Here is an 18,459-nt window from a genome sequence, read left to right as displayed (position 1 = left end):
AACACTCAGTAAATACTTGCTGGAGTGATCGAACGCCAGTCACATTTGAATTTTGGCTGAACATATAGCTCAAAATGAAGTGGCAGTGGGGATAGCACATAGACTTCTATCTGGTCTCCAATTATTCAGTCTCTTTCCTACTCTAATTTCATATGTGTGTATCTAGAATAAACTTCAAAGTTATGCCTTGTCTACATTTGAGACCCAAAGGTAGCTCCTGCTGTTTATTGGATGAGCTTTGACCATACCATCCTAGAATTAACGAGGTTCTCATACTTTATTTGTCTTTGATCTTGGCCCTGCTGTGGCTACCCCTTTCCAACCAAATCAATTTTTATCAATTTTTGCATCTGATTTCCCACTTCTCCCCATTACCCCCTCCCATTTATTCTTTTTTTTTAAAAATATTGATTGATTGATTGATTTGGCTGCACCAGGTCTTAGTTGTGGCACTGGGGATCTTTGTTGCAGCATGCGGGATCTATGTGGGGGTCTTTAGTTGCGGCATGCAGGATCTAGTTCCCTGGTCAGGGATCAAACCCGGGCCCCCTACCCTGGGAGCGTGGAGTCTTAACCGCTGGACCACCAGGGAAGTCCCCTCCCTCCCATTTATTCTTTTTTAAAAATAAATAAATAAATAAATAAATAAATGTATTTATTTTGGCTGCATTGGGTCTTCGTTGCTACACGTGGGTTTTCTCTAGTTGCGGCGAGCGGGGCTCCTCTGTTGCGGTGCGTGGGCTTCTCATTGCGGTGGCTTCTCTTGTTGCGGAGCATGGGCTCTAGGCATGCGGGCTTCAGTAGTTGTGGCACAGGGGCTCAGTAGTTGTGGCTCATGGGCTCTAGAGCGCAGGCTCAGTAATTGTGGCACACGGGCTTAGTTGCTCCGCGGCATGTGGGATCTTCCCAGACCAGGGCTCGAACCTGTGTCCCCTGCACTGGCAGGCGGATTCTTAACCCCTGCGCCACCAGGGAAGCCCTCCCATTTATTCTTTTTTTTTTTTTTTTAATTAATTAATTTATTTATTTATATTTGGCTGTGTTGGGTCTTCGTTGCTGCAGCGGGCTTTCTCTAGTTGCCGTGAGTGGGGGCTACTCTTAGTTGCGGTGCGCGGGCTTCTCATTGCAGTGGCTTCTCTTGTTGCAGAGCACGGGGTCTAGGCGCATGGGCTTCAGTAGTTGTGGCTCGCGGGCTCTAGAGCACAGGCTCAGTAGTTGCGGCGCACGGGCTTTGTTGCTCCGTGGCATGTGGGATCTTCCCGGACCAGGGCTCGAACCCGTGTCCCCTGCACTAGCAGGCGGATTCTTAACCACTGCGCCACCAGGGAAGCCCCCATTTATTCTTTTTTTTTTTTTTTTTAAAGAAATTCACGTTCTTTTATTTTATTTATTTATGACTGGGTTGAGTCTTCGTTTCTGTGCGAGGGCTTTCTCTAGTTGCGGCAAGTGGGGACCACTCTTCATCGCGGTGCGCGGGCCTCTCACCATCGCGGCCTCTCTTGTTGCGGAGCACAGGCTCCAGACGCGCAGGCTCAGTAATTGTGGCTCACGGGCCCAGTTGCTCCGTGGCATGTGGGATCTTCCCAGACCAGGGCTCGAACCCGTGTCCCCTGCATTGGCAGGCAGATTCTCAACCACTGCGCCACCAGGGAAGCCCGCCATTTATTCTTAATCAGCCATTGTCCATGATTTATTTCCTTTAGAGCTACGTTCTAAAAAACTTTCGTAGGTTGTGAGCCTCTTTTTTTTCTTTGAGAATCTGAAGAAATCTGTATCTCTCGTCTGGCAGATGCCCATATAAACAGAGTTTTGCCTGTGATTTCAGCAAACTCTCTAAGCTTTCTCCTGCCTATCAACTTGTCTGCAACTAAATGCATGCTTAGCCCCTTTTCTGACAGGAGAGAACTCCCTTCCATTGCACTTTGTCTTCATTCTCTCTCAGTGCCGACCCCTCCTCCCCATCCCTTTTCCATTTATTAGCGATTTGCTGTTGAGAATTTTCAGTCTCTTCCTGGCTGCTATGTTCTCTTCCAGCATCTAAACACATTCAACTCAAAAAGTAATCCTGGACTTCCCTGGAGGTCCAGTGGTTAAGACTCCACTCTGTGAGGAAACTAAGATCCCACATGCTGTGTGGTGCGGCCAATAAACAAACAAACAAATAAGTAATCCCCCCAGGCAAATCTTTCCCTACATTGTGCCCATTGTCTCTTTCCCATGTAATTGAGTTTTTTCAAAAGAGTGGTCTATACTGACTTCCATTTTTGTCACTTTCTAATCACACCTTGACCCACTGCGCTTTGGTTCCTCCTGCCTCTAACGCTGCCTTGAAGTTGACCTTGGTAAGGTCATGGGTGACCTCCCAATTTTGATATCCTCTGTACAAAATCCTTTTGTGTCCCTCCCCAACTTGGCCATCCCTTGATGTGTATTCTTCCCTTGACTGTTCTGTACTTAGATACATGATCTGTCTCCTTGGCCATTCCATCTCTGTCTTCCCCCCTTAGCTTCCCTTTCACCTGTACATGAAGTGTGGGTATTCCCTGGGGATCTGCCATGGATCCCCTTTTTCTCTATTCTCTCCCTGGGTGACTGTTTATACATACAGTTTCAGCATTCATAAATTCATTGAATCAGATGCGTTTTCTCCAGATCATTATATCTTACAACTTGGACAGACATTTCAAATTCAAGCGTCTAAACTGATTTCCCTCCTGCTCCTAGAAACCTCTCTTCTTTCTTTTTTCCCAATCTTATAAATATATCACCATAAACCTAATCAACCTAAGCCCAACACCTGCAAGTCTTTACTGATTCTTTCCATCCCCTGAACCCTTTATATTGAAACCTTGTTCATTTTGCCTCCTAACTGTCTATGGAATCTGCCCTTTTCCTTAATCCCCATTGCCACTGCAGTCATTTTATAGCTGTTCTTACTGCCTCTGGTTTTAAAGGCAGTCTCTACTTCCCCACTGCTGTCATAGTGATCTTTTGAAAATATAAATCTAATCATGCTTCTCTCCTGCCCGAAAGTGTTACTGATGAGCTGTAGCCCTCAGGATGAGGCCCACACTTCCTTGAAGATAAACTTCAAACTCAGAAAGGCATTTAAGACCTTTCATGATCTGCCTCTGCCTTTTTTCCTCCTCAATATCTTATGCTCCTTTCCCACATCAGCTAGGGCCTCAGCCCTATGAACTGTCTGTAATTTCACTCCATGCCATGCTCTTTTCTATCTCTGTGGCTTTGTATGTGTTATTCTCTCTGCCTGAAATATCTCCCTTCAACCCTAATTTACCATCCTTCAGAAGTTAGAGTAAGCTTTCACCCTTTCCGCAGTGGCTTTCCTGACTCTTTCTCCTTGACTGGGTTAGTCACCTTTCTGCTGTGCTTCCATATTTATTTTTCTGGCATGTGTATTCCTTTGGCATAGCAGGAAACACGCTGCATTCCATTAGTTTTTGTGTTTTTTAAAAATTAATTAACTTATTTATTTTTGGCTGTTTTGGGTCTTCGTTGCTGTGCCAGGGCTTTCTCTAGTTGCGGCGAGCAGAGGCTACTCTTGGTTGCAGTGTGTGGGCTTCTCATTGCCGGGCTTCTCTTGTTGCGGAGCACGGGTTCTAGGTGCAAGGGCTTCAGTAGTTGTGGCACGTGGGCTCAGTAGTTGTGGTGCACAGGCTTAGTTGCTCCGTGGCACTTGGGATCTTCCTGGACCAGGGCTCAAATCCATGTCCCCTGCACTGGCAGGCGGATTCTTAACCACTGTGCCACCAGGGAAGACCCCTCCCTATGAATTCTTAAAAGAAGAATCTTATTGTCTAATTCTTTTGAGTCCACCAGTATTTTCTGCTACTGTGCTATTACCACATAATGTTTTTTAAACAATTAGTGTACTGCATTTCCTTTATTTTCATTTTACAAACATTTATTACTCTAAATTTGTGCCAGATACTAAAATACAATGAATAAGTAAACTTTCCCTGTCTTTAAAGAGTGAATGCTCTAGAGAAGGAGACAAACTTGTAAACACATTCTGTATCCATTATGCTAATTAAGTACTGGTGATTATGTGTGTATGTCTTTAAAATGCAACACTAAGACCTTGGTATTTTATTTTTTAAATTTATTTATCTTTTTGGCCACACTGCCCAGCTTGTGGGATCTTAGTTCCCCAACCAGTGACCGAACCCAGGCCCTTAGCAGTGAAAGTGCAGAGTCCTAACCACTGGACCACCAGGGAATTCCCAAGCCCTTGGTATTTTAGAGCTTGTAGCGATAGACACTCAGAGAAATGTGCCAGCAGAAGTGATAGCTAACTGGAATAAATTCCCAAAGGAGAAGTGTTAACTCTTCTTTAACTAGAGCTGCTGAGATGCACAATATGCCTCCTTGATGTTTCTTCGTCTTCTTTAGTTCCTAGTAATTTTCTTAGTTCTGTGGCCTCCTCATATGATGGAACCATTTATGATGATACCAAAAATTATAAGCCTTCAAAACAAAGAATTTCAAACAATTACGTATCAGGGCGCTTTTGATACTGTCTATGGTTTTTGATGTTATTTTCAGTTGATTCATCAATAAACCTCTGTAGGTGAAGAAATTTGATTTTTTTTTTAAACTCTAAAGACTGAACATTTTGGAGACAGAAGAATGCTAAGGTACTTACCACCTAATTCAGTGCTCTGAAGTGCTGAGTCTCTTGCTAGAAAAGAAAGAAGGGTATGAGCGGTCATCCTAGGCCTTATTCATCAAAGGCCAGGTGTGGCCAAGCTTGTTTAATAGAAGAGTTTTCAAAATAGCTTTGGAACCTCCACATTAGATTGGGAGGTGAAGAACTCCAGGTGAATGATTTCTGCTCTGACCAAATTGGCAAGAACTTACGGGAGGAGCTAAAATCTATTTTAGTTGGGAGTAGGAAGGAAAAGGCATTGACGTCTATCAGTTGCAAGTTTATCAGATCGCTGGTATTACTAGGAACTGTGTCGCATCTAATCACTGCAGATGATTTAGGTCTCGATTACTTAAACTCTCTCTGATTTCTAATGCTGGAGCGGTGCCTAGTACAATGCTGAGGCATGGAGAGAGACATTGCCATCCTTTGGAAGAATTTTGAAATTTGTTGAATATTTCTCCATGAACCTAGTACTAATACAAGTGGAAGAATGAACTATTCCAAGATTTAAGCCAGTTTTTTGTTCCAGAATATGAATTACATAGTAATTTATCCTTCACTGACATTTTTTAAGGGATTTTGGCTTTCTAAAGGAAGGCTGAGATTGTGCACCTGCCTGTCTGCTTTAGATACTTCTTGGGAGCAGGATCATGTCTTACTACTTATCTTTGCATTGGGAACAGGTAGCATATAAATGGTTTTTGAATGAATGGACAAGTAAAAGAAATAGTGTTTTGTTTGCAGAGTTGTCCTAGTAGCACATATTTCCTTGAAATACAGAACTTCATGTATTTTTCTAAAATATCTTCATCGTTACATTTTAACTGTAAACATCATTGTCTGTAATACTTACTTTGGGTTCACTTAGATTCTCTTGTGGAAAACATATTCCTATTGCTTCATCACAAATATAATAGCCACTAAAGGATTAAAATTCTGCCATTAAAATAAAAATCATCAAATGTTAAGATATTTATGGGTAACGTAGAATTTGCTAGTAAACTTATGTTTGGAAGTTCTCAAATAACCCCTAGAGATAGGGGTAGGGATAATAAAGAAATTCCACACATTTATTATTTTAGAATTAGCTTTCACTTGGGAAACGACATTAGCTTCATTGCATTCCTAATCTCTGGAAGCTAAATATGATCCAACAGTATTTTATGGTGCTCAACTTGGCAAGGATATTTTTCTATCTTTGGAGGTGAGAAGAGGGTAAAATCTTGACGATCTAGTCTCCAAGGACATCATTATCCAGAAGGAATAGGTTTGTTGCCTCTTGCCTGTACTTTGTCTTGGAGTGCTGTGCTCATCAGAGGAAGCCAGAGTGAAAGGAAAAGTGTGGGTGGCTGTTTGGGCCCAGTTTCCAGGAATACTTTGTCCTGTGTAGTGTGGGGTCCCCTGTTTCCTCTCTTCACGGCTGTCCAGGCTTATGATGCCATAGTGCTAAACATGGATTTAATTGCAGCTTCTCTTGTTACCTTTTTTGTAGACATTTTGACTTAGTCTTTTGATTTCTAGGCAAGCCTAAATCCCTGGGAAGCTAGCACTGTTACCTTGTTTACTGCATCTTCCAGAAACCCCATGTGTTTAAAGGGGGTGATGGGAGCGACAGGAGAGGCAAAAAGGACTTCATTTGTAGCGCCTTCTTGCAGCATTTTTTTCCCCAGTGCTTTCTCAGCTTGGTTTTCCTTAGATTTGGGGGGACTCTTACGTGGAATTGGAAGTTCAGAGTTAGCTGACCAGAGCTCTTTAACATAACAATGATGGCTTTTGTTTTTGGCTAAACTGTCTGGATTATTTAAACAATGGGTGCTTATTTTTTTAAGCATGCTTCAAGAAGTCAATCTATATTTGAAGTGAAAAGAAAGCTCTTGGGTGGAAGTCAAGTCATTCTTTTCTTATTCCAACTACAAGACCACAAAGAAAGAGTTAATGCTTTCTGTCATTTTGGAAAGTACTTGGAAACTTTAAACATTGGCAGAGTTAGTTAAATTACTGCTTGACAGCTCAGTAGTACTCTTTTGGAGCACACTGAATTAGGGTTGTACAGTTATATATTGTGAAAGTTAGAAATATAGAAAAGTGACTCACTAAGGTTGCTGATCATGAACATAGCAGTGTGGATCTCTTATGTTTCCTTTAAAGATTAAACATTTTTCATTACTCCAGCTGTTGGTTACTTTACCTGTTGGCTATTGTATGTATAGTTGCTAGAACTCTCTCATTGCAACACTTGGAGCATAGAACTTACACATGTAGCAATGTAGTCCCCTGGCAAGTGTTAGGAAATCCTCAGATGTCTTTGTGAAATGCATAGATTAGCAGTTGTTCCATAAGGATAATGCAGGGAAAGAATGAATTAAATCAGAAACTTTAAGGATTTGAAAATGGGTGTCATGTTACTTTAATAGTAGCTGAAAGAATAGGGTATTTTGTACTGTAGGTGATTTATTGGATTCCTTTAAATATTTATTCATAGTTTTAGATTGTAGCCATTATGGTAGGAAGTTATTTGTAAATAACTGTATGATCTTGGGCAAGTCATTTGGCCCTTCAGAACTTCAGTTTCTAAAACCACATCAATAATAAGAACTACAATATGGACACCACATTATAGTTTTATGAATGATTTTACATAAATTACATAACTTACATAAATTATTTCATTTATTCCTTACAACACTCCAATAAGTAAAAAAATTGAGACCTCAGACAAGCTCTTCCCTCTCTTCAGTGGTGGCATGTGCCAACAAACGAGAGGATGAAGTGACCCCCTCTACAATTGGGGGGCTTTAACTGTTGGAACTTAGTTTGGGGATTATCAGTATAAATTGGAGGTACAAGAAAATCTGTCTATAATTCCTTATTTTGTTCTTATTGTGGATTTTGTTTCTGGCATCTGAAATTCTTTCTCATCTCTTTGTAGAAAACTTAGTTTCTGAATCAGTGAATTTCTATTAATCAGGTTGTTTAAATAGACCATATTTCTTGACAGTTTGTTCAAAATCGGTTAAATCCTTAGTATTTTTTTAAAAGGCAGGTTAAAAGTTAGAGGTAAAGAGAAGTTTTTGCCTTTTCTAAGTATGACTGAAAATAAGATGCTTCCTTCAGTTATTCTTGGATGCATTCTTGAATTGATGTGGTCAATTCATCATCCCTTTCACAAATGCTGCTGCCCACCATTAAGTCTCTTATCACAGGGCATTTAAAAATGATGCCATAACATGCATGTTGAGAATCTTTGGATCTCAAATGTATAGAAATCACATCTAAATGTCAATTCCTGAGTTAAGGAACTGACGATAATGGCAATTTCAGTCTCTATTAATATTTAGTAGGCAAGAGATTATGATATTGTAGATTATTCCTTATGTGTCTGTAGACTTAGCTACTTGTTGAAAAGATATATTTGTTTTATTGGGGCTGTATATTTCTGCCATTGTACTGATTTGCTTACTTGAATTAAAGTCATTCTTTAATTGTTTTGGGCTGTATCTATAGTTTGAAATTTAGGACTGTCCCCTATGTACTGTGCACCAAAAATAACTTATCAATGCATTGTTCAATTACTACACAGCTCCTGTTTGTCTGTAATGAAGCCATATGGCTGGGTCCATTTATTTCAGTATTAAGTTATTTTATAATAATATCCATATGAATGATGATGAGTAATACATAGAGGCTAAATTTTCCAAATTCATTTGTGTCTCCTCTGGGCATTTCTTTGGGATATGTTCAGATTCATGTTTTTTTTTTTTTTCCTGATTTTAAAATAATTTTCCTTTGTTATAGGATGAGCAGTTCTTAGGTTTTGGCTCAGATGAAGAAGTCAGAGTACGAAGCCCCACAAGGTCTCCTTCAGGTATGGCCAGTTAAATGCATGGCATCTTTACGTTTTGTTTGTTAAGAGACTGTGACTTCCCCTTGCCTTCTTTGCATGTAAAGGGTGGTCTTAAATACTGGGGTTTTTTGGGTGCATCCTTCCCTTTACCTCACACTAAGTAGGAAATGGCTTATGAGCTAGCTAGACCTCTTTAAGGGACTTCTCTGTCAGGCCGCTCTTGGTTTATCTTCGATTATGCTTCTCTGTGGGAACCACCAGAGGCATGGGGGCTAGATTTCCATGGAATGCTTGCAAAACCTGGTAGGCAGATTGAAGGTTACCTACTGAGAACAGCATCCTCAGATTTACACATTTTGAATTGTATGGCAGTATATATGACTTTGGAAATAATTTGGCCATTGTTTTTTACAGATGAAATTTGGTCTACTATTGTCAAAGAGCTAAAAACAAAATGTTGGCACTGTATGAAACTATTTTATCTGATCCTTGAAAAACTGTGTTAAAATAAAGAAAATAAAAACGACATGGGTATTTCCATTTATTAGCAATATTTGTCATTGTTCTTTTATATCTAGAATGTCTTGAAATTCTAGACTTAACAGCAGTCTCCTGCAAGATGATCCTCAGTGGAAATAACATTTAATGGCTTGCAGAATTCTGTTCTGTATAGGAGAGGGCTATAGATCTTTTGATGAAAAGAACATTCCCCATCTGTGCTGCCATTCTGACTTCTTGTATGGTTGTCTTTGATTTTATGTGCATAGACAGTCTAGTTAAATATGATGTTGTTAGCTGTGCTTTTGGTCCTTGATGTTGACATAGTTTGTGATGTTTGTTAGCATTTGCATTTCATTTGAGTCATCATATATTATATAGTAATCTAACTCAAACACATAAGTTGACAGTTTTTCCTTTCCCAAGTGGTGGTGGTATTGCCATTCTAGTTGAGAGGACTTAGTCAGTAGTATTCCAGTATCTATGCCATTTAGACAGTAGCAATATTCTCTTTAAGATGTGATGAAATCTTAAAACTTCATATCAGGTGATGTTAGAGATTGTCTGGTCTGACCCTTCATTTATAGATAATAAAATGAGGCCCAGAAAAGACATGATGAGCAGTTACTTCTGACTGATTTGTGAGTTCTTTGAATGTGTTGTGGATTATGGACGTTAGCAGCAGAGCAGGACTCTTCTCTATTCTGCTTTTTCTACCTGTCCACCAAAAGCTTTTTTTAAAAGATGGATAGAAGAGGTTTTCAGAATTAATAAAGGCCTTTGAGTAGCCAAGTTCAAGTCTACCAAGATTATAAGGAATCTTGTGATGTACTTCTGGGTAGGAGTTTATTTTGTTAATTCACAACCCTTTCTTGATGGTTTCCTCTTAAGTTTTTTTCTTGGCTGTCAGTGTACCTTAAATGTTGGTTTTTGTTTGTTTGTTTGTTTTTTTAAACCATCTGTATATACTTTATTAAGAAATGAAACCGTTTCTCTGCTGTCTTTGAGTCCATTACTTTTGTTGTAATTAGTATATATTGAGAACAGATTTGTGAATCTTAATCTATTAAGAGAAGTTTCAAGTTAATTGGTGAGGAAAGCATTTATATTTAGAAAGCTCAACAATAAGACCTTTGTTGATTTCTGTTCTGTTAGAAAGCTGGTTCCATAGTCTAAAATGTTCATCATAATGGCATAAATCTCTTCTGGTGCCTCTTAGGGGAGGTTTTAATCTCAAAAGAATGTTGAGTCATATAAAACATTGAAAAGTCACGAGAGAAGAGATGATATGATAGAGGAGGCAACTCTTAATACATTTAGAAAGTACAGACTATATGTGGTGATCAATCTGTGGTGTATATAAATCAAATCACTATGTTGTACACCTGGAACTAATATATATTGTATGTCAATTATACTTCAATAAAAAAGAATGCATCTTTAAAAAGAAAAGAAAGTACAGACTATACAAAGAATTTTAGGGAGTTCCCTGGTGGCCTAGTGGTTAGGATTCCAGGCTTTCACTGCTTTCAGTGCTGGGGCCTGGGTTCAATCCCTGGTCAGGGAACTGAGATCCCACAAGCTGTGCAGCATGGCCAAAAACAAAAACAAAAAAAAAAAGAGAATTTTAGGCAACAGTGGTTTTCTGAAGTCTCTTGATAAGCAGCAAATTGAGCTGATTTATAAGTTGGCAAATTCCTTTTATTTAGAATAGAAGAAATCGGATTTATATTGTCAGTTTGCTCTTGACATCAATTATGGTTAAATCTTTTTTGTAATTTGAGACTAACTAGTTCAAGAACCTGTAGGTAGGGGAATAGATGAATGGACATCTCATGTCATTTCACTGATTAGTTCACCTACCACTGAGTTCAGTGATCTTATTCTGATGTCTCATGAATGAATGTTTTTCTTTTCAATGAAACTCTCTTAACTTACTTTGGCAAAGCAGATTGAAAATATAGGAAACTGAGCTGCCTATAGAAGTTGGTATATTATTGTAGCCTATAGAAATTGGTATGTTGTTGACTGAAGAGCATCTTGTTCAGATTTATTAAAGCCAAAATTCTGAGTTGAAAAAATGGGATGACTTACTATAAATGTGTTCTCAGATGTTAACTCTTGGTGGCTACGATATGGAAAAGGTCATACAGATTTTTTTAAAACACACCTTTTTTTAATTCAGAAAAAACCTTGTTCACCTAAAGTTGTAGGAAAATTAGTTTTATATATTAATTGCTCAGTTGAAAACCTCTTATTATCTTAGTTTTTCTATCAAAAAGGTAGTTAAGTGTTCTTTTAGGTAGGATGTTATTTACTTGATTTCTTTTAGGCAGGTTTTTGGTGAAAAGAAACTAAGCACAATTAAGATGTTTTATTGACTGATTAGACCCAGGTAGAGTTCAGTACAGAATGGCTTGTGCTAAATTATATTCAGCTTAGTTAAGACCTAAACTACAAAGCTAAATATATGCTCTTCATTGTTTAATTTCTATACACAGTTAAAACTAGTCCTCGAAAACCTCGCGGGAGACCTAGAAGTGGCTCTGACCGAAATTCAGCTCTCCTCTCAGACCCATCTGTGTTCTCCCCTCTAAATAAATCAGAGACCAAATCTGGAGATAAGATCAAGAAGAAAGATTCTAAAAGTATAGAAAAGAAGAGAGGAAGACCTCCCACCTTCCCTGGAGTAAAACTCAAAATAACGCATGGAAAGGACATTTCAGAGTTACCAAAGGGAAACAAAGAAGATAGCCTGAAGAAAATGAAACGAACACCTTCTGCTACGTTTCAGCAAGCCACAAAGATTAAAAAATTAAGAGCAGGTAAACTCTCTCCTCTCAAGTCAAAGTTTAAGACAGGGAAGCTTCAAATAGGAAGGAAGGGGGTACAGATTGTACGCCGGCGAGGAAGGCCTCCATCAACAGAAAGGATAAAGACCCCTTCAGGTCTCCTCATTAACTCTGAACTGGAAAAGCCCCAGAAGGTCCGGAAAGACAAGGAAGGAACACCTCCACTCACAAAAGAAGATAAGACAGTAGTCAGACAAAGCCCTCGAAGGATTAAGCCGGTTAGGATTATTCCTTCTTCTAAAAGGACAGATGCAACAATTGCTAAGCAGCTCTTGCAGAGGGCAAAAAAGGGGGCTCAAAAGAAAATTGAGAAAGAAGCAGCTCAGCTGCAAGGAAGAAAAGTGAAGACACAGGTCAAAAACATCCGACAGTTCATCATGCCTGTTGTCAGTGCCATCTCCTCGAGGATCATTAAAACCCCTCGGCGGTTCATAGAGGATGAGGATTATGACCCTCCAATTAAAATTGCCCGACTAGAGTCTACACCGAATAGTAGATTCGGCGCCACGTCCTGTGGATCTTCCGAAAAATCAAGTGCAGCTTCTCAGCACTCCTCTCAAATGTCTTCAGACTCCTCCCGATCCAGTAGCCCCAGTGTTGATACCTCCACAGATTCTCAGGCCTCTGAGGAGATTCAGGTACTTCCTGAAGAGCGGAGCGATACCCCCGAAGTTCACACTCCACTGCCTATTTCCCAGTCCCCAGAAAACGATAGTAATGACAGGAGAAGCAGAAGGTATTCAGTGTCAGAGAGAAGTTTTGGATCTAGAACGACGAAAAAGTTGTCCACCCTACAAAGTGCCCCCCAGCAGCAGACCTCTCCCTCGCCCCCGCCACCCCTGCTTACTCCACCGCCCCCACTGCAGCCAGCCTCCAGCATCGCTGACCACACACCTTGGCTCATGCCTCCAACCATCCCTTTAGCATCACCATTTTTGCCTACTTCTGCCGCTCCCATGCAAGGGAAGCGAAAATCTATTTTGCGAGAACCGACATTTAGGTGGACTTCTTTAAAGCACTCTAGGTCAGAGCCACAGTACTTTTCCTCAGCAAAGTATGCCAAAGAAGGTCTTATTCGCAAACCAATATTTGATAATTTCCGCCCCCCTCCACTGACTCCTGAGGACGTCGGCTTCGCGTCCGGGTTTTCTACATCTGGTACCGCTGCTTCAGCCCGATTGTTTTCGCCACTCCATTCCGGAACAAGGTTTGATATGCACAAAAGGAGCCCTCTTCTGAGAGCTCCACGATTTACTCCAAGTGAGGCTCACTCTAGGATATTTGAGTCTGTAACCTTGCCTAGTAATCGAACTTCTGCTGGCACGTCTTCGTCAGGAGTCTCTAACAGGAAAAGGAAAAGAAAAGTGTTTAGCCCTATTCGATCAGAACCAAGATCTCCTTCTCACTCCATGAGGACAAGAAGTGGAAGGCTTAGCACTTCCGAGCTGTCACCTCTCACCCCACCGTCTTCTGTCTCTTCCTCGTTAAGCATTTCTGTTAGCCCTCTTGCCACTAGTGCCTTAAACCCAACTTTTACTTTTCCTTCTCACTCCCTGACTCAGTCTGGGGAATCTGCAGAGAAAAACCAGAGACCAAGGAAGCAGACTAGTGCTCCGGCAGAGCCATTTTCGTCCAGTAGTCCCACTCCTCTCTTCCCTTGGTTTACCCCAGGCTCTCAGACTGAGAGAGGGAGAAATAAAGACAAGGCCCCTGAGGAGCTGTCCAAAGAGCGAGATGCTGACAAGAGCGTGGAGAAGGACAAGAGTAGAGAGAGAGACCGGGAGAGAGAAAAAGAGAATAAGCGGGAGTCCAGGAAAGAGAAAAGGAAAAAGGGATCAGAAATTCAGAGTAGCTCTGCTTTGTATCCTGTGGGTAGGGTTTCCAAAGAGAAGGTTGTTGGTGAAGATGTGGCCACTTCATCTTCTGCCAAAAAAGCAACCGGGCGGAAGAAGTCTTCATCACTTGATTCTGGGACTGATATTGCTTCTGTGACTCTTGGGGATACAACAGCTGTCAAAACCAAAATACTTATAAAGAAAGGGAGAGGAAATCTGGAAAAAACCAACTTGGACCTCGGCCCAACTGCCCCATCCCTGGAGAAGGAGAAAACCCTCTGCCTTTCCACTCCTTCATCTAGCACTGTTAAACATTCCACTTCCTCCATAGGCTCCATGTTGGCTCAGGCAGACAAGCTTCCAATGACTGACAAGAGGGTTGCCAGCCTCCTAAAAAAGGCCAAAGCCCAGCTCTGCAAGATTGAGAAGAGTAAGAGTCTTAAACAAACTGACCAGCCCAAAGCACAGGTACTCTTTTCCATCTTGCCCATTAAAATCAACAGTCTCTCGAGCCCCATCTAGGAGCAAGTTTTAGGCTGAGTGTTTCAGTTAGATCCAGTTACGGGAATCAGGAAAAGATGGTGGCATTCGCAGTGGTCCTTTACGGACGGGTAGGATTTTGATAGGTAGAAGAAGATGATAGGGGAGAAATTTTTAAGGAGAGGAAACAGTGTAGGGTAGAGATAGAAACGTATAAAACGTACTTGAGGAACGGGGATAGCTGGACTGGTACGTGTAGGAAAGCGGTGAACCAAGACTGAAAGGTACGTGGGGCCACATTACCCTGAATGCTGAGTTGTTTGTACTTAATGGGTTTGGTTTGATGGAATCTGTGACTTAATTTTGAAGGTGCATTTTTGCAGTCAGACTGTTTTACTGTTGTTTACTATAGAAAACAGGGACGGGGTGGGGGGATCTCTTCCTCTGAGTTGTGAGTGATTAGACCAATAGAAAATAGGTATTTGCAGAATACATATGAGAAGCACTTAGCCTCAAGTTGTGGTACAGAAAAGCTGTACAATTCAGTTAGTGAAGATGATGACAAACAGATTTTTGTAAAGAAGAGCTTTTTTTTTTTTTTTAATTAACAAAGCGAGCTAGGCACTGGCCTTTTCTGAGAAAACCTGCCAATCTTTAGATTGTTTTTAAACATTGTCATGTAGTAGATGCGTGTTCATACCAACATATCCAGTTAGGTTAAGATGACCACAAACTTAGGTTTTAATGTTATTCAACGTAGGGCCACATTTACATTTAGTAATTCTGCCAGTTGAGGGGTCTAGCAGGAATATGATGAGACTTATTTCTGACACCATTTTGGATGTTTTTGGTTAACCTCCTAGTGATGGGAGCCGTGGCTCTTTAAAATGTGAGACATTTCTGTTTGGAGCCGTGGCCTTTTATACTTCCATTTATAGGTTATTTCCCCCTACTTCTCTCTTGATCAGGGAAATATAAGAAATAGTCTGTGCTTAGATAAGCCCTACTTACACGAGAATGAGCTTCTTGATAATGCAGACTGGCAGCTTGATTTTTTTTGAGGGAAATTTTAAAGAAGTAGTATAATTGGGACTAGAAGCTTAGTTGGTTTCTGTTTTTTGATTAGAATCCTTTTCTGCCCATTTTAGAAGTAGGTGATTTCTATATATTGATATGGCATGTCAGCTGGGAATAACTAGAGTTGTATGTGTGGATTCTAGATTATAAGTTAATCAACTATACCTTGGCTTCATTCAATTATATTTTCAGCGCATATGGTTGTTATTGTTTGTTTTTGGCTTGCCTCCCACTCAGGGTCAAGAAAGTGACTCATCGGAGACCTCTGTGCGAGGACCCCGGATTAAACACGTCTGCAGAAGAGCTGCTGTTGCCCTTGGCCGAAAACGAGCTGTGTTTCCTGATGACATGCCCACCCTGAGTGCCTTACCTTGGGAAGAACGAGAAAAGATTTTGTCTTCCATGGGAAATGATGGTAGGTCGGGGATGTCAACCTTGAGGTCTAAGCAGACACTGGGTTTGTTTGCTGATCATCCTGGGAGTGCCCAGTAGGCTCTTCATAGCATTATATGTTAGGCTGGGTCCTCCAAAAACCAGATGGCGGAGGGCGGGGGGATTAAATGTGTAAGGGTGTTATTAGAGGAAATGCCTGAGAGAGGAAATGGGGAGGGAGTCAGGAAAGGCTGGGAGAGCTGTCAGACTGCTCTGTAAGTCTGACCCTAGTGAAGGAGAGTGGGAAGGAAGGCTGGGCAGAATCTTCCTGGATGCCATGCAGTGTGAGAAAGTTTGGCAAGGCTGTCAGGGAGCCCTTGAGCAAACATTGACTGTCAGAGGAGTCTCGTGTCTCCCGGGAACAGGCCTACCCTAGTATCCCTGCCACGCTTGTCACTGCCTGAGAGCAACCCCTGTGGTAAGTGTGGCCTCTGTACCCCTGGATTTCAGAGCACAGCAGCTGGGGCCCTGTGGTTTCAGGTCTGTGAGGCACGTTCTCATGGGTGACTGCTCAGATGAAATTTAGAGGTTTAGAGAGTCTTCAGAAGCATTCAATTCATATTCTTTTGTTTTCTTTTTTCTTTTAATTAATTAATTAATTTATTTATTTTTGGCTGTGTTGGGTCTTCGTTTCTGTGCGAGGGCTTTCTCTAGTTGCGGCGAGCGGGGGCCACTCTTCATCGCGGTGCGCGGGCCTCTCACTATCGCGGCCTCTCTTGTTGCGGAGCATAGGCTCCAGACGCGCAGGCTCAGTAGTTGTGGCTCACGGGCCCAGTTGCTCCATGGCATGTGGGATCTTCCCAGACCAGGGCTCAAACCCGTGTCCCCTGCCTTGGCAGGCAGATTCTCAACCACTGCACCACCAGGGAAGCCCTCTTTCTTTTTTTTTTTTTTTTTCTTTTAATGCTTTCTTTACTTTCTTTTTTTTTAATCGTATTTTCTTTTTAAAAAAATTAATTAAAAAAAAGAAATTAATTATTTTATTTTTTTTATTGTGGCCACGCTGCGTGGCTTTCAGGATGTTCCCCAACCGGGGATCGAACCCGGGCCCCTGCAGTGAAAGTGCCAAATCCTAACAACTAGGTCACCAGGGAACTCCCTCAATTCATATTCTTGACTTTAGGTTACACTGTATTTTGTTTTCATTGTTTGGATTTCTTCTTTCATCAAGCTGCAAGTTACAGGCATTTTTAAACATTTAAGTAATTATTTAAAACAGGCTCTGTGTTCTGCATATGAATATTTTTATTGTAATGAATTTGATTTCTGGAGTCCCAATTAAAACAAGGTTTGAATGTATATACTAACATCAGTAGATTTTGAGAATCTCCCCTCTGCTCCCAGGAAGGACCCAGACACTCTGTCAGAGCTAATGCCACGTTTCTTTAACAGACAAGTCATCGATTGCTGGCTCAGAAGACGCCGAACCTCTTGCTCCGCCCATCAAACCAATTAAACCCGTCACCAGAAACAAGGCGCCGCAGGAACCTCCGGTAAAGAAGGGACGGCGGTCAAGGCGGTGTGGACAGTGTCCCGGCTGCCAGGTGCCTGAGGACTGTGGTGTGTGCACTAACTGCTTGGACAAGCCCAAGTTTGGTGGCCGCAACATAAAGAAGCAGTGCTGCAAGTGAGTGCGCGTCTCTCTGGGGGGCTGGTCTCAGCCACTGTCCCGCTTGTCACAGAGAAAAAAGCGCCCGAACGCCCAGTGTGGTTGTACCAAGTCACCTCAAGTTGCAAGATGAGTTGCACGCTTGGATTTCGTGCTGTGCTGGGTTTGGGCTGTGCTTAAATCAGAAATCCTCAGGCGCAGTGCTGTGAACGTTCTGTATCTGCTCAGGTCAGTGTGGTAGCCCTTAGCCATATGGCTGTTTAGCACCTGAAACATGGTTGGTGTGACTAAGGAACGACATTTAAAATTTCCATGTAATTTTAAATTCACATAGCCACATGTGTCTAGAGCTGCCATATCAGTGCAACTCTGGAGGGTTTCTACTTAATCACCAACGAATTTAGGCCTAGTATTTATCAGGTCAACTGAAATTACCTTTATCTTTATGGCATTCAGGAAATATTGGTGATATAAGTCTCTCCACTCTCTAACTCTCAGAATATTTTCATGCCTATGGAAGTCTTCCCCCGCCCCGCGCGCTACTTGCAGAATCTTAGTTCCCCAACCAGGGATCGAACCTGGGCCACGGCAGTGAAAGCGCCGAGTCCTAACCACTGGACCGCCAGGGAATTCCTTGGAAGTTTTGATTACTCTACCTTTTTTCCCTTTTTCTAGTCAGTTTGTGGATGCACTTTCTGCTCTGTGGGATAATTTGTTGAAAGTGGATCAAGAGAGTTGCATAAATAAATTTTGGTGGTTGAGTATCTCATCAAGTGCCTGGCACCAGGAATAGATATTATCCATAGATATTCGCTGAATGAACGAATAACATGAAAGTGATTTATTTATTTTTTAAAATTTTATTTATTTATTTATTTGTTTGTTTATTTATTTATTTATTTATGGCTGTGTTGGATCTTCGTTTCTGTGTGAGGGCTTTCTCTAGTTGTGGCAAGCGGGGGCCACTCTTCATCGCGGTGCGCGGGCCTCTCACTATCGTGGCCTCTCTTGTTGCGGAGCACAGGCTCCAGACGCGCAGGCTCAGTAATTGTGGCTCACGGGCCCAGTTGCTCCGTGGCATGTGGGATCTTCCCAGACCAGGGCTCGAACCCGTGTCCCCTGCATTGGCAGGCAGATTCTCAACCACTGCGCCGCCAGGG

General features: G+C 41.6%; 1 protein-coding gene across 2 annotated transcripts in view; it reads left to right on the top strand.

Moving 5' to 3' along the window:
* The window catches only part of KMT2A (lysine methyltransferase 2A), a 73,994-nt gene that overhangs the window by 17,067 nt on the left and 38,468 nt on the right, over positions 1–18,459 (top strand). For both annotated transcript variants that reach the window (XM_036860568.1, XM_036860567.1), the window contains exons 2-5: positions 8,468–8,537; positions 11,516–14,169; positions 15,496–15,673; positions 17,083–17,317. In XM_036860568.1, coding sequence (XP_036716463.1) covers positions 8,468–8,537; positions 11,516–14,169; positions 15,496–15,673; positions 17,083–17,317 — 3,137 coding nt within the window. The remainder of the gene's footprint in view (positions 1–8,467; positions 8,538–11,515; positions 14,170–15,495; positions 15,674–17,082; positions 17,318–18,459) is intronic.

Source organism: Balaenoptera musculus, chromosome 8, assembly GCF_009873245.2.
Source record: "Balaenoptera musculus isolate JJ_BM4_2016_0621 chromosome 8, mBalMus1.pri.v3, whole genome shotgun sequence".
Classification (NCBI taxonomy): Eukaryota; Metazoa; Chordata; class Mammalia; order Artiodactyla; family Balaenopteridae; genus Balaenoptera; species Balaenoptera musculus.
This window is presented reverse-complemented; position numbering and strand designations above follow the sequence as displayed.